The sequence below is a fragment of the Lepidochelys kempii genome, chromosome 6 (genome assembly GCF_965140265.1).
Source record: "Lepidochelys kempii isolate rLepKem1 chromosome 6, rLepKem1.hap2, whole genome shotgun sequence".
NCBI classification, from domain to species: domain Eukaryota; kingdom Metazoa; phylum Chordata; order Testudines; family Cheloniidae; genus Lepidochelys; species Lepidochelys kempii.
Window position 1 is genome coordinate 72,208,227 of NC_133261.1, and position 15,142 is coordinate 72,223,368.

At 48.0% G+C, this 15,142-nt stretch overlaps 1 protein-coding gene across 4 annotated transcripts in view; it reads right to left on the bottom strand.

Moving 5' to 3' along the window:
• The window catches only part of ITPKA (inositol-trisphosphate 3-kinase A), a 50,786-nt gene extending 36,091 nt beyond the window's left edge, over positions 1-14,695 (bottom strand). For 3 of the 4 annotated variants that reach the window (XR_012159455.1, XR_012159456.1, XM_073348708.1), the window contains exon 1: positions 13,218-14,695. Coding sequence is in view for 2 of the 4 variants with exons in the window: in XM_073348708.1 (XP_073204809.1) it covers positions 13,218-13,718 (501 nt within the window). In the remaining 2 variants the exon portion in view is untranslated. The remainder of the gene's footprint in view (positions 1-13,217) is intronic. The other variant, XM_073348709.1, reaches the window with a different exon arrangement.
• Positions 14,696-15,142: the final 447 nt, after the last annotated feature.

Below are 15,142 nucleotides of genomic sequence, written 5' to 3' on the forward strand. Positions count from 1 at the left end.
GCCAATACTCAGGATACAATAATAGCTTGCAAGCAGCAAATTTGACAATTTTTATAGTGACCACTCTAGGCAAAGCAATTAATCTTCAACGTGCATTAATGGGAAAGGCAAGTTTTAGGTTTTAGAACTGGAAAAGAACATACATTTGATTAAAGGAAGAGTAAATCAGACTAAAATTTGTTTATTTCTGTTCAAGTAACTAAAATGCTAGCCAAACCAACCTTCAAATTTCAAACTTGTATTTTAAAAATGTCCCAGTTCTCAAAATAAGACCAGAAAATTTCAGCTTGAAAAAACCTTATATTTTCTTTAAACGTATGCTTGAAAATAGAGGTCCCTATTCACCTAAACTAGAATACTGTCTCCTATATAAACACCCCAGAACTTTAATAACTAAAGAGTCCTCAAGAGCAAAAATGTCATAAAACAGAAAAAACTTTAAATCTATTCCCATTTTCTCTCTGACTTTTGTTTGTTTCATTTTCAGTCACATCTGAAGTGAAGTAGAAGAAGAAAAGAATAATGCCAGTAATAATGCCTCACCTGTGCTTATCATATAAGGAACAGCAAAGCACTGTACATTCATTAAGTTCATAGCATCTCTGTGATTTAAAGATCATCATACTCATTTTACAGAGATTATGGGCCTGAGGCATACACTGAGTCAGTTTCAGAGTTGGGGAAAGAACCTAGGAGTCTTGAGACTCCCAGTGTTCTGGTCTGACCATTGGACATTCCAAATGTAGAGGATACTGAGTATATTCTAGCCAGCTGTCTATTTTATTATAGGTGGGCTGGTAGCACTACCTATTATCAAGGCTGTCCTTGATAATCCTTAGATCTTTTAGATTTGCTGAATCCAGGTCACTGAGTGCCCTGAAAACGAGGACTGAGCCCTTGACCCAGTGTGCTGTGAGAAGCCAGCATGGAGAGTGGAGGACAAGTTTGACGTGTTGCTGAGAAAGATGCTGCAGCATTCTGTACTAACTGAAGTTTCCTAAGGGCTGATGGCTTCATGCCCAGGTATATTTACATTGCTATAGGCCAGACAGGAGGTGACAAAGACATGTATAACTCAGACCAGGTCATCATCCACTGAAGCAGGACAGGGTGTCCTAACCCTCAAGAGTTGGTAGAAAGCATTACTTACAGATGCTACTATGTGAGCCCTTCGCACCAGAGAGGAACTCAGAAGCACTCCTAAACTATGGACTCTATTGCCCTTCCACCAACAGAGACTGTACCATGGCTGCAAACGCTTCGAAGTGCTTTGCCTACCAGCATCACCTCAGTCTTACTCAGGTTCAGCTTCAACCAGTTGTTATTCACCAGAGAACTGATCTCATCCAAGCACTGAATCTTGGTGGTAGGGGTGAGGTTGTAGGCAGTGAAGGATATGTAGAGCAGTGTGTTATCTGTTGCTGACATCTGAGTCCATGTCATCTGACCAGTTCCTCCAGTGGCTACATATTAGATGTTGAAAAGGACAGAAGAGAGAACTGATCCTTGTGGGACTAATGCAAGCAAGGGGACTAGTGGTAGAGGTGCAGCTTCCCATCACCACTGCTGGGTACATCCTTCCGGAAAGATGTAAACAATTTTAGTGCATTCCCCTGGATCCCTGCCACCTCTCTCAGGTGAGACAGCAGTATTTTATCCTCAACAGTGTTGAATGCTGCACAGAGGTCCAGGAGGATGAAAATGGACTTCTATCCACCATCCATTGACAGCAGGAGATCATCAATTAGTGCCACTAAAGCAGTTTCTGTCCCCCATCATGGCCTGAATCCAGATTCTGCTGGGTCTCCAGTGTCAGCTTCAGTTAGATTAGCTTGCAGTTGGCCTTCAGCTAGCTTCTCTGTAAGCTTGCTCAGGAATAGAAGGTTTGATACCACGAGGTAGTTGGCTAGAACTGATGTATCCAGGATGGGTTTCTTCAGTGTTTGATGGAGGAAGGGAAGATTCTGCCCCTACTGTAACGTTCAGTTTATTGTGCAAAAAGAAGCAGCTGCTTTCCATGTTTTATCCCAATAGCATTCCCCATTAGTGTCAGGACAAATCAGATTTACATAGGAAGCGATATACAAGCCGAGTGAATAAAATCACTAGAAAGTTACTGGATGGGTAGCTAGCCCAGAGTCTTCAGTATGTTGTTCCTACTGCTCGTAGATAAATGCAAGATGAAAGGATGGAGACTAACTCCTGCTCACCAAAAGTTCTCCCCCTCCCCAAATGGTGTTACTATATGAACATGCAATACCTTTCTGTCTGCTGTGTACCTGTTAGAAGGGACACTGTTGATAGGATAAGGGTAAAAAGGGCTGCTCACAATAACTGAAATCAAAATCTACCCTACCTGAGCTCCACCATGTAACAGGCTGACAGGTTGGTTCATTCTGTCTCTGCCCCTTTCTCTGTGAAATCATGTGTGATCCCTAGTTATTACACATAAATGTCACTAATTTCAAAAGCACCATGGTCACCAAGTTTGGGCCCTGGCTTACTTCCATGGTGTGACAGATGCAGTATCCTAAGAGCTGGGTCAGCACTCTGATCACCGGCCTGTGACTATGACTGTCATGAAGGCTGCTGTTTTAGAATCAGGTGGAACTCTTCACCAAAAAGTACCAGCAGAAATTTTTGGCGACTAGATGGGCTGAAGGGGTATGACCCAGGGAATAAGCAGAAAAGCTAACAGACTCGGCTACCCACTGACTAGGGCCAGATATTTGACCTGTAGGGGAAATTATGGACCTGGTGATACTGGAACAATTTCTCCATAGCCTCCCTGAGAATAGAGTCTGGGTGAGGAAGCACCAGCCCAACACCCTGGAGGCTGCAATTAAACTCTCTGAAGAGTTCCTAGAAGCTGACTTTCCCAGAAAAGAGGTCCAGCCACCAAGGGGCCCAGAGCCAGGGAGAAGCGGCAGCAAATTGAAATGCCCCAAGAAGAAAAAGGAGGAGGCGAAAGAAATTCTTTCAGAGAATAGCATGCTATCAATATGGAAGGCCAGGATATATAAAAGAGGACTGATCCAAAATGGAATAAGGGTTTGCACAATTCTGTGGATGAACTGGGATTCTCAAGGGCAGGGTTAAAAAGGAAAATGCCTACTATCCCTATAAAGGCAGGAAGGAGGCATCTAAGGGTGGGGGGGGGATCATGGCTCAGGATATTCATTGATCTGGGGGGACTTAGTGAAGGTCCACCGGAGGCTCTCAGGGGAGAAGGCAGAGTCAGAACGCATTCATGGGGAGAGGAAACTGCCCAATGGCAGATAAGGTTGTAAGTATTAGAACTGTTCTACTGTACAGGCGTTGGTGGAGGGGACTTGAATAAGCTACATGGAACGGACACCAAAAGAAGAGTCTGAGCAGTTTTTGCAGTGATCCAGGACATAGGGGGATGCATGCTCCATTACACATGGGAAGCAAACTCCAAAGGGACTGACTCTTAGCTAAGGGAGCTGAAGCCCTGGACATGGAAGACTGGATCCATGAAGGCACTCAGGTGCCTACATCCCAGTTTTGGCTCCACTGTGAGCCATAATGCTCTCATCAAATCCTGCAGGCATCTAAACTCACTCTGCACTGAGATTTTCCTGGTAAAAGTTCCCACCTCTGGACATGCATACTGCTGCCTTCCCGAGGCATTCAGATGCCTATTTCCTGCCTAAGCCCAGGGCAATTCACAAACCAGGGAAAGGCAGCCATCTGGCTACCTGACTTGCTCAAGCAGCCTGATCCTGTAGACATGTGCAGAGGCAGCCTACCAGCTCACATCACATTCAAACACCATTCATAGTGGTGGCGCCCGCCTTATACCTCTTAGCCCATTGGTTACAGCACTCATCTAGGATGTGGGAGACCGAGATTCAATTACCCCTCTCTGCTAAAGATTTGAATAGGGGGTCTTCACAGGAGGATGCACTAATCACTGAGCTATGGGATATTCTGATGGGGGGCTCCCTCTCTCCTGTTGAAGCTGTTCCATTGTGGTAAAATAATAGAGAGATTAGAACAGCGGGACTGAACCCAGGGTCTCTCACATCCCAGGCAGGTGCCCTAACCACTGGGCTAGAGAGTTGTTCTCTCTATGTGGCCCCATGGCTAGATCTGAATTACTGGATGATTAAATGACTTGCTCAAGGTCACAGAGCGAGCCAGCGACAGAACCAAGAATAGACCTAGGAGTTCCTGGCTCCCAATCCACTGCTCTAACCACTAGACAGCACTCCTTTTAGTTATAGGTATTGCATTGCACCACTTCTCATGAGTATTCTCCACCTCCACTGTTAACCAACCCCAACGAGATCTGCCCAGAGGCGCTTTTTTTTTTTTTTTTTTTTTAGAACTGACCCCTCCTTAAACATTGATACATCTCCTGATGATGCAGACTTGTTGTTTTCCTCCCCATGCTCCAGATACACCACACCTTGCAAACAGGTTTCAACGGCATATTGAAAGTACAAGGAAGAAAACACAAACACCCAATCTTTCCATGAACAGTTATGCAACAGTACTGCATCTGCTCCTCCCAGTTCATCCTGCATGGCCAGGCAGGAACTGTGTCCTTTTAAATATTTAAAATAAAAACCGTAACAGGAGACTGAATGGTTCAGGAGACTAATGATGGGGTAAACGGTCTATTAACTCCTAGGTCATAACTTCAAATCCACCCCAGCTCAGAAATAACTAAAGGCTAATGGAACTGAGGGGTATTTAGTAGACTATTAGAAATGAGTTACTGAGTCTTAGTTCAGTTCCTATTAGACAAATGTCCTCAAATAAGAGGCCACAAATTAAGAATATAAAAACAGGCATACTGGGTCTCACCAATAGTCCATCTAGCTGAGTATTCTGTTTTCAGACAGTGGCCAACACCAGGTGCTTCAGAGGGAATGAACAGAACAGGCAATCATCAAGTGATCCATCCCTTGTTGTCCACTCCCAGGTTCTAGCAAACAGAGATTAGGGACACCCAGAGCATGGGGTTGCATCCCTGACCATCTTGGCTAATAGCCATTGATGGAGCTGTCCTCCATGAACGTATCTAATTCTTGGAACCATTTAGCACCCATACTGTTGGCATGTCAGTACAGGGGGCACCATTTAAGTGTGCTGTGGAAACGGAACTATCCTCAGGTTAAAAGGCCCAACTCTGGGTTGAGGCACATTGAAAGGGTGATGAGGGAAAGCTTGCACTGCTGCTGTTCACGTCACACTAAGGGCTTGTCTACACTGGCACTTTACAGTGCTGCAACTTTCTCACTCAGGGGTGTGAAAAAAACACACCCCTGAGTGCTGCAAGTTTCACTGCTGTAAAGTGGCAGTGTAAACAGTGCACCAGCTCTGGGAGCTCTCTCCCAGCTCCGCACCGCGACCACACAAGCCATGTTAAAGCACTGTCACGGCAGCGCTTTAACGTTGCAAGTGAAGACGTGCCCTTAGACTGTGGACAAAGAGATGACTTCAGAGTACAGGGATGTTACTGTCAATCTAGCATCTTTTAGAATAGCATGAAGTTCACACAAGGTAAAAAATAAATAAATAAAATAAACCCCTTATGGTCCCTTCCCATCTCAGTTTAAAAATAAAAATTCTTCTCTACTGGATTAGTTTATGTAATCATCTCCTGAGCTGAAACTGTTCATACTTTTAGTCCTTAATTATGAAACATGTTTATCTATTTTAAGATATTTTATTAAGGATGAAAAAGGAAGAGAGAGAGAGAGAAAGGACCAGCCAAAACAAATAAACTATAGGTTAAATAGCCTACCATTCCCAAAAAATTCTGGGCTAGTATCACTGCAGGCAAGAATCTAATGTGTCTTTCTGGCTGTCAGCTGTTCTCATGGTTACAGTTACAGGAATCTGTGGTTTGTGTATTTGGCACATTTCTACCTAGTAAATCACATTCCTCTAACATGGTGCAGCAGCCGTTATAGCACGTCACTTACTTGCTGAGCAAAACACTTTAAAGGGACACTGTCCAATAGGAAGGTCCTAACCTGACCTATTTATTTTTCCTTATCTCTGTTTGAGAGCGGTTTTTAGAAATGCTTGTGACTCGTGACTGAGAGTGGCTTGACTGGTCTCTCAGTGGAAGTTACCACTGTACATATACTTCCCAACAGGGATGTCCTATCTCATGAAGCAAAGTAGGAATGGGAAACCGTAAGTCCCCAACTGAATGCATGGGAAAGCAGAGACTTTTATAGCTGTCATAGGATAAGATCCAGCATGTATTTTAATAGTTGGTTATTTTAAAACCTATTACTTAATTAACCAAAAAATATAGCTGTCAAGTAGCTGTGCAGCTCCATGTATAACATTTTATGCAAATGTAATAAATTGTACAGAGCTACAAAGTCTGGCTAACAGGGCAGCAGTAGAATAAGCTTCCCACAGACACTGCCCTGATCCTGACACAGAGGACCTTCCCCTAGGGATCACAAGGATAGTTCTGTCTCCATGGTCCATGCTGCTCTTTGCAGTTTGTCAATTAATACAAAGTGAGGTGGTCAGTTTCGGAGGTGGGAGTTGAAACTCAGACCCACCAAGTTCCACTCATGGTGGGGCCAGTAAACCTCCATCAGATGGGAACAACTTTTAATTCCTAACTGATGACCTACAGGCAAAAAAGGCTCTAAAGCTCATTAGAGCTGCCCTGAGGCACCCACTCCCTGGGTAAGTGCGGTTACACCTTCAAGGGTGAAGCTTGTTTTCTGGAAAGGTAAGTTCAATAAATCGAGTTCTGACCTTTCTGGTGTTTAAACAGGTACAGTCTTCCCTCTGCACACACAAGCAAGATCTCCTCCAGGCACTGCTTTTAATCTCCTTCAGACAAACCCTGTGGTATGTGCCCCACCCTGTTCTTAAAAGGGCAGCTCACATTAACCAAAATACCAACACTAAATACAACGAAAAAGAAATGTAATAATTTTATTAAGATGATGTTGAAGTAAAAAGAAAACGGTACTGAGTTTAAGCACAGAAGTTTCTGGTTATCAGGGAATAAGGTACAGATTATCAAGGGGTGCGAAATTCAGTTAGGAATGGGTGGCGTAAGGAATACATAATCTGCAATCTCCCTGATTGGGGTAAAAGTTTAACGGGTCAAAGTACAGACATTGAGATATGGGAGTATGTTGTTCATATAATGGCTATGTTCAGGTGTGGAGTATAATGAGCGGATACGATGATGAGGATGGATTTACCCTCATTTGGTGGGATTTAATGTTCAGTGAGTTTATGGTTCCAGTTTATTTGGTTCCAGTTTATATGGTCCAATGGAAAAAGTCTCAGTCCCTTTCCCATAGTTGATGCACGATGTCATACCAGCTCACACCTCCTGGTACTGTCGGTGACCGGTGATGTGTTCGATGTAGATGTCCCTGGACCATCAGATGGTGTCCGAGACCATTAGGCGCCGCATGAGCCGTGCGTAGCGTCAACCGATCCCACAGGTCCTGCAGCACACGCTCGTTGCGGGGGGGGGGGTCCCAAGCACCCAGGGCTCCAACGATCAGGACATCCATCTGCACCTCGTAGCCCTTTGCTCCCAGGGTGTTGGCCAGGGGGGCGTATTTTTCCAGCTTACGAGCTCAGGCTTCGCGGAAGGCCAGGGTCCTGTTCTCAAAGGAGACCGTGACATAGACGAGGATGATCTTTTTCTGGGCCTCATCGATGACTACCATGTCAGGTCGCAACTGGCTGTCAGTACCGGGAATGGCGCAGTTCACGGCAACCTCCCCCAGGCGCGGTGCAATGGCTTTCACCAGGCGGTTCTGGATGGCGTTGTGGCACAGCTGCCAGGCTCTGGAGTGGGGCTTGCAGCTGCACAGGACGTGGGGCAGGGTCTTGTTGGAGTAGCCGCATTTCCTGCAATGCTTGTCTCGGTTCCCATGGCGGACAGCTCCGTTGAGTGGGACGCAGTTGAGCCGGGCACGGTGGATGAACCGCCAGTTGGCAAAACGGGTGAAGCTGCCCCCGGCGAGGAAGTGGTTGCTGGCGTCCCACTTGCTGGTCAGTTCGAAGGCTTTACCCTGGTCCGGTTTACACTTCAGGGTTTCCACGTACAGTGAGTGGATGGCTGCCTTCAGGGTCCTCTCCAGCATGCCCCTGGCGCTCGGGTGATGATGGTGTTGTCGTCGGACCTGATCTGCAGCACCAGGACTCCCAGCTCCTGGCGCTCCTCGTACCACTCTCAGCAGCGGCCGATGTGCTTCCCCAGGCGACGCGTGGCATTGCGAGCGCGGGACCACAGTGGAGCGATTTCATGCCCGTCCAGTCCAAATTTGCCATCCAGGGAACCGCTCAGGAAGGTGGCGGTGTCTTGGTTGAAGGGGGCTCTGCTGATCTGCTTCTTTGTTGAGTTATGGAGGGCGTTTGCTGTGATGTTCCTTACCATGGAGTCGGCACACGTCAGCAGGCGGAAGGCGTGGATGATCACTGCGATGTCACACAGGTAGCCCATGCGGGGGACATTGGCACTGCCATGCCTGTGGGCAATGTAGACCAGCTGGTTGCTGGCTCTCTGGGAAAGGAACAGCCACTTCTTCACCAGCTGCCGGATGATCTTGTCTGCCTTGTTGAGGGGTACCTTTGCCATGGCGGATCCCCTTAGGACAAACGAGATGCAGGGGATCAGGAAGGTGTTCAGGGCGTTTCTCTTCTGCCACGATGCTAGCAGAGAGGCATCGATCTTGGCGGCACCCTGCAAGATCTCCTGGATGGTGTCCTTGGGTGTCTGCCGGACACGGAAACCCGTCGGCGTGCCAAGTGCTGGTATGCCTGCCCCTCTGCCAGGGGGATGATGGGCTCGCCCTGGATCTGGAACCCTGTCATCTGCACTGAATCCCTTTTGATGCCATCGATGTGGAGAGTTGTGCACTTCTTTGCATTGAAGCAGAGCCCCATCCAATCGGCAGCTCGACTGGTGGCATCTAGCATACATTGGAGGTTCTCTGGGTCGTCCGCCGTCAGGACCAGGTCATCCGCGTAAGCCAGGACGCTCACCCTCTCACTGTGGAGGTTGAAGCCATCTGTGCCATTGGAGATCGCTCGCAGCAACGGCTCCATGGCGAGGTTAAAGACAATGGGGCTGAGGGGACAGCCCTGCTTAACTCCGCTCCGGATCGGGATCTCGGCGGTCTCCCCTTCGACCGAGCGAATGGTGGTGCTGCATCCCTCGTACACCTCTCGGATCACATGAAGGAAGTTCTCTGGCATCTCAAACTCCTGGAGCGTGACAAAGATGTGGTGGTGGGGCATGGACCCAAAGGCATTAGCCAGGTCGAGCCACGCTACCACATATTAACATCCAAACTGACCTCTAACTATAAGGCTTGGCAAAATAAAGTCATTTCACCTGCTATCTTGAGGTCCTCCCACTAACTTGCATGTATTTCACCCCATGAATCACAAGCCAGCCTTGAACCCACAACCTTGAGATACACAACACAGAACTCTACCAGTTCTGCTGTGTGGAGTAGGGGGAATCATTATTTTTCTCTATAAAGAATAGGCCATAAAAGGACACAACACACACTTATCACACATTTTCTATTTACTCACTGGTTCACAACTATTTGTGCACTAGCACTGGAGTGTTGGCTATCAGGATTCCTGGCCCTGGGAGCAGAGCGTGGTCTAGTGATTAAAGAGACTACAGGAAGTATTATAGGACCCAAACAGGGTCACTCTGCCAGGATCAACAAGCATGCACTTTAACCATTTGAACTAAAAGGACAGTAATGCACATTAAATGCATGCAGGCAGTAGCAGACTCAAACCGTTACATGTGGTCCAACCACACTGGTTACATCTCCACTGCAGCTGTGAGATGCAATTCCCAGCTCAGGAAGATGCGCTAGTTCTGCTCCAGCTAGTGTACTAAAAATAGCATGTCGTTGACAGCGTGGGTTAGCTGCCCAAATATGTACCTAGTATTTCCGACTGGATTGTACCCTGGCTAATAGCCTGAGCCGCCACCTGTGCCACAATGCTACTTTTAGCAAACTAGCATGTGTACATCTTCCCAAGCTGGGAATTACACCTCTCAGCTGCAGTGCAGAAATAGCCACTGTTTTAGGATTGGCTAGACAGACACACAATTTGGCCCAATTCACCTGAAATTGAAAGGCAGTGTGGAAAAGCTAATAAGCCTTGGGTCTGTCAAAATAGAGTCCAGGATTTTATTTGTAGCTTTGCCTAAAAAGAGCTTGTCTAGGCTCACACTTATCTGTAAAATGGGTTGTCTCCCCTAATTTAGGGGTAATGAGGTATTGGTTAATGAGGGGTGCAAAGTAGTATTAAACCCAATCATAAGAGGAGCTTGGATTAGAATGCATGGGCTCTTGGATTAGTAGCTCAGTACACCTTTCCCTAAGCTACAGGATCTTGCATGTGGGTAGGGTATCTCTCATCAAAAATGTGTGACTTTTTACCTGTTCTGTGGGAATGCATGACACTTGGCAGGTCTGTAAAAACATTTTAAAGAAACAGAACTTATCCTAATACTTGGAAAGTCCCTGATTTCCCATGCACTCGAATGGATGCTGTCTCTCTCCATCCTATAATAGCTCAAAACATTTAAGACGGCTGCTTTCTATTTGTTTAAAGACAGGTTTCAGAGTAGCAGCCGTGTTAGTCTGTATTCGCAAAAAGAAAAGGAGGACTTGTGGCACTTAGAGACTAACAAATTTATTTGAGCATAAGCTTTCATGAGCTATACAGCTCACTTCATCGGATTCATTCAGGGAAAACTCACGAAAGCTTATGCTCAAATAAATTTGTTAGTCTCTAAGGTGCCACAAGTACTTCTTTTCTATTTGTTTAAACACTTTTTTCCCCATTAGTTAGTATTCTTTAATTATTTACTTTTATTTGTAATTAGACGTAGTGCTTTCTCTGAACCCTGTCCAGATTTAAATAGTGCTAACAAACTTAATAGGATTTTAAATGGGTAACACAGCTTATATCCAAAATATACACTTGTGTACCATGTTTTTAAAATGTAACATGCAGGGTAGTAAGCTGTTCTGACTAATGATTTAGGGCCTGATACTGCATACAGGTACCTTGAAGTCAATGAGAGGTTTACCAGTGACCTCAGTGGTGCTCAATGGACCTGGACCAAATTGCATCCAACAGGACACCTGGCTTGGAAGATAGTTTTGCTTCAGACTATTCTCAGGAGACAAGTTAGCCTGGGGCCAGCATGGATGGCACCAGGTTCTTTGTATTGATAAAGTGCTATCAGTGAATCTCTGCTCTCTATTAACCACACATCCAGCCCACAGCTCTCAATGCTGGGTATTCAGAGCTAACAGTGTTCCATCATCATACCCACTCACCGCCTGCAACAGCGGACAGGAATGAGCTAGATGATCTAATATTCCACCCCCCGTCTTTAATTTCTATTATTCTGTAACTCAAAGTCAAATGTCATGGGCCACAGATATTTATAAAAATAACATTAAAGTAATGTTGTTGTCATAATAATAGTTTGCCCTTCTGCGGGGGATTCCATCTGAGGATCATAACTTTATTAATATTAATTGATTAAGCCTTGCAAAACCCTTACACAGGATATTATCTTACATAATTGGGAAACCGAGGCACAGAAAAGTCAATTAAGGTGACAAAGCACGTCTATGGGAATAGAACCAAGGTTGTATAATTCCCTGGCCTGTACTTTATCCACTCAAGCATACTTTCTCTAATTTAATAATCCTAAAACTCTCAGGAGAACAACCCAGCTGGAAGAATTACCTACAACACTGTGTCACTTATTTTTTATCTTGTTTCAAAATATACACTGTTTTTCCTGATTCAATTCACTGTGAGCGACCCTGTAGTCATAAACTACCCTATAATAATAAAACATTGGTTGGTCTCAAGAATGGTAGATGAGGCAATTTGCTAAGGAAACATTTCAGTTTCAAGGCACCCAGAGAGTTGTTATAAACACCAAGTAAAATATGTATTACCACTATGAAAAACAACTCAACTGCATGTCTTCAAAACTGCCCTTTATATATAAGAGCAGCTGCCAAATTACATAAGGGATTTAGTGGGAAAAATGTATTACTGCCAAAATGGACAAAAGTATGCATGCTAATAATTCCAAGCTCCTCCCAATTTTCTGTCAAGATCACACCACAAAGTAGCTCAAAAACTGACAACCAGAGACTGAGGGAGTAGGAGAGGCAGAAATACCTGCTGGTAAACGCCTGGAAAAAATGTTATTTTTAAAATCCAACAAGAGAGAGTGAAAAATGCCTGTGATCAAAAAATGCCAAAACAATTTGAAAAAAATCTTAATAGGTTGGTGGCAATCTCATAACAAGAAGAGAAACAGTGGCAGCACTTGGCTGGGTTTCAAGAGCCTCAGTTCCCCAGCAATGTAACGCAGAGAATCATGTAGCATTATCACTGATCAGCATGCTGGATTTTTCACAGAGTTTATGTGATTGAGTAAGGGGAAATAGCAGCTTCCTTTTAGTTAGGTCACTGAAGCCTTGCTTAAAACACCAGTCTGATGAGTGCTCAATGACTCCCATACACATTCCGAGACCACGGGACTGGAAGCATAGGTTGAATTGTGTATTTCTCCACGTCCACAGGCATGATATGTTGCTGTTTGCAGTACAGCAATACAGGAACAGGAGTAACTGAGGGGAAGTAACTTGAGCTCACATGAGCTGAGCAGTGACTGGATGTTGTTGGAGGACTGTGTTATCAAGTTGGTGTTTACCACGGAGTACAGTGGAGCTGAGAGCCTGATATCGCAGGCACTTATGCAACAAAGAGCCCTTTGGCTTAGATTAGGGCAGCCCTGTTTTCATTTTAACAGCCTTCATTTTAAATTAACGTAGTGCTGGTGAAACGTGCCAGATGGACAGCCCGGTGGAGACCCAGCCCCAGAAGTACAGCTGGGGCAGTGGAGGCCTCCCCTTTCTATTAGCCCACAACAAGGTTGCCCATCCCCAGGGTACCCATCCCCTGCTGCTATATCCCCAGCCCAGGCACATAGCACTTGTTCTCCAGCACCGCCAGGAGGCGCCGCTTCTAGATCAGCGGCGCGGCTCGCTGGCGGCATCTGGACCCGCGGGCACGTGGGAAGCAGCGGGCTGTCCAGAGTGGGTCACTCGGCTCCGCGCAGCGTTCTGCGCAAGGGCAGCCCTTAGTCTACCGCGGGGGGCGCCTACCTGGTTGGTGTCCTCCCCGTGCTCCAGTTGCACGATGCCCTGGCTCCTACCCTCCGTGTCGCTCAGCAGGTCGTCCTCGGAGTCCTCGAGGACGGACGAGGAGCCCGTGGAGGACAGCGAGGAGTTGGAGAGCCGGCGGGACTGCAGCAGGTGCAGTGAGCTGCCCGTTCCCAGCCAGCAGCTCTCCGGGTCCGCCGGGGGCCCTTGGGGGCTGCCCTGCGCCTCCTCGCTCTCCTCGGGGGTGACGGTCAGCTGCGGGATGACCGGCGGCAGCAGCCCGTTGCGGGGGCTGCAGCTCCTCTTGGCCAGGTCCGGCAGCTCCCGTGCGGCAGCGGCCGCGGCGCAGTGAGCCTCGAAGAACAAGCGTAGCTCCCCGACGCTCAGCCGCTTGCCCCTGCCCAGCTCCGGGCTGCTCTGCCGGCCCCAGCTAGAGTCCATGGTGGGGCCGGTGCGGGGCGCCTCCTGGGCGCCGCTGCGGAGCCGGGGGCTGTGCGTGTGCATGGGGGGAGCGCGGCGCTGCCGGGAGCCCGGCCGCCGCTGCACCCGGGCAAACTTCCTGCTGGCTGCGTCTGCCGCGCGGAGCCGGGGGCCGAGGAGCGCCCAGAGTCATGTCCCAGCCCGCCCGCCCTCGCCCGCAGGGAGGCTCCAAGCCGGAGCCGCCTATCGTGCCTCAGCCGGGGCCGCAGCCAGGTCCATCTGGGCTGGCTCAGCCCGCCCGCCGCAGCAGCAGCTGCTGCTGAGGGAAGCGTAGCCGCCGGAGGGAGGAGTCAGGCCCACGCCCGCTCCTGGCTGCGGCTTGGCCCCTTCATCTCTTTTGCTTTCAGTTTCCCCGGCGCCACCCAGAGACGCCTCTGGAGAAAGCCTCGGGGGAGCCAGGCCCAGACCCAGGCCCGGCCGTGGCCTCGCGCAAGCGGGGTGGCAGCCCGGGCTAGTGCTGGCTCCGGGGCCCCAGGCCACCGCTCGGCTTCCTCGCGGGCGCTGTTCACGTGGCCGCGCTGAGTAGCGCGCAGGGCTCCAGCCTCCATCTTCCGCGCTCCCCTGCCCCGCTGAGAAGTTCCCCAGCCCAGCCTGTGCTGTGCCCCAGGCGACGGGTCTCCATGGACGGCAGCCACATGCACAGCCCCCTTTCTAGTCCTGGGTGGTTATCGCTCACCAGTGTGCCCCTCCTCTCACCGGCCCACAGCCTGCGGGCAAAACAACCAACAGAAACGCCCTCCCATCTTCAAAAAACAGGGATGCCTTCCCCTTGTTCCCTACTCCCACTCCCCGCCTCAGGCCAAATCCTGCTCTCACGGGCCAAGGGGAGTTCAGGCTCCTTTCCCCCTTAGGAAATCTGTGACCTCATGGACAATGACAGGGTTGGTAGACCTGCCCCCCACAATCTTCCAGACACATATTTCAGTAGTTCAGTACATGCCCCTGGGCCCAATGCTGTACATTCGATAAGCTACCCCAATCCTGGAGCCCAGTTCTGAACTTCCACAGACATCAATGGGAGTCAAGGGCTCTCAGCACCTTGCAGGAGCTGGTCCTGCTTTAATATTTAAACTGGTCTCTGCTAGGCAAATACTTGCTGACTGAGTTGCACAATGTTAATGGCCCTGTTACTCAGGCTGGCTGAATGTGCATCTGGTGTCCTGAGTGGGTGTTGCATTTTAGGGTTGAGCTGGATACTTTAGATTCTCACATATTTCGCTAGTCAAGCATTCAGTAGTAGCTTCCTCAGGCTGTTTTCTGATGCACTAGCATATTTCGTGTGTTGTGAAAGTTGCATAATATGTGGTTTGGTTTCATATGCACCTGAGCTTAGTTTGTATCACTATTTCACCTGCCAACCTGTACTTAGTTCAGTTTTTCTAATCCACATCCTATCAAGATACAATTCCATTCAGTAAAGGAGGGTACCCTGTTACATCAGAATCCTT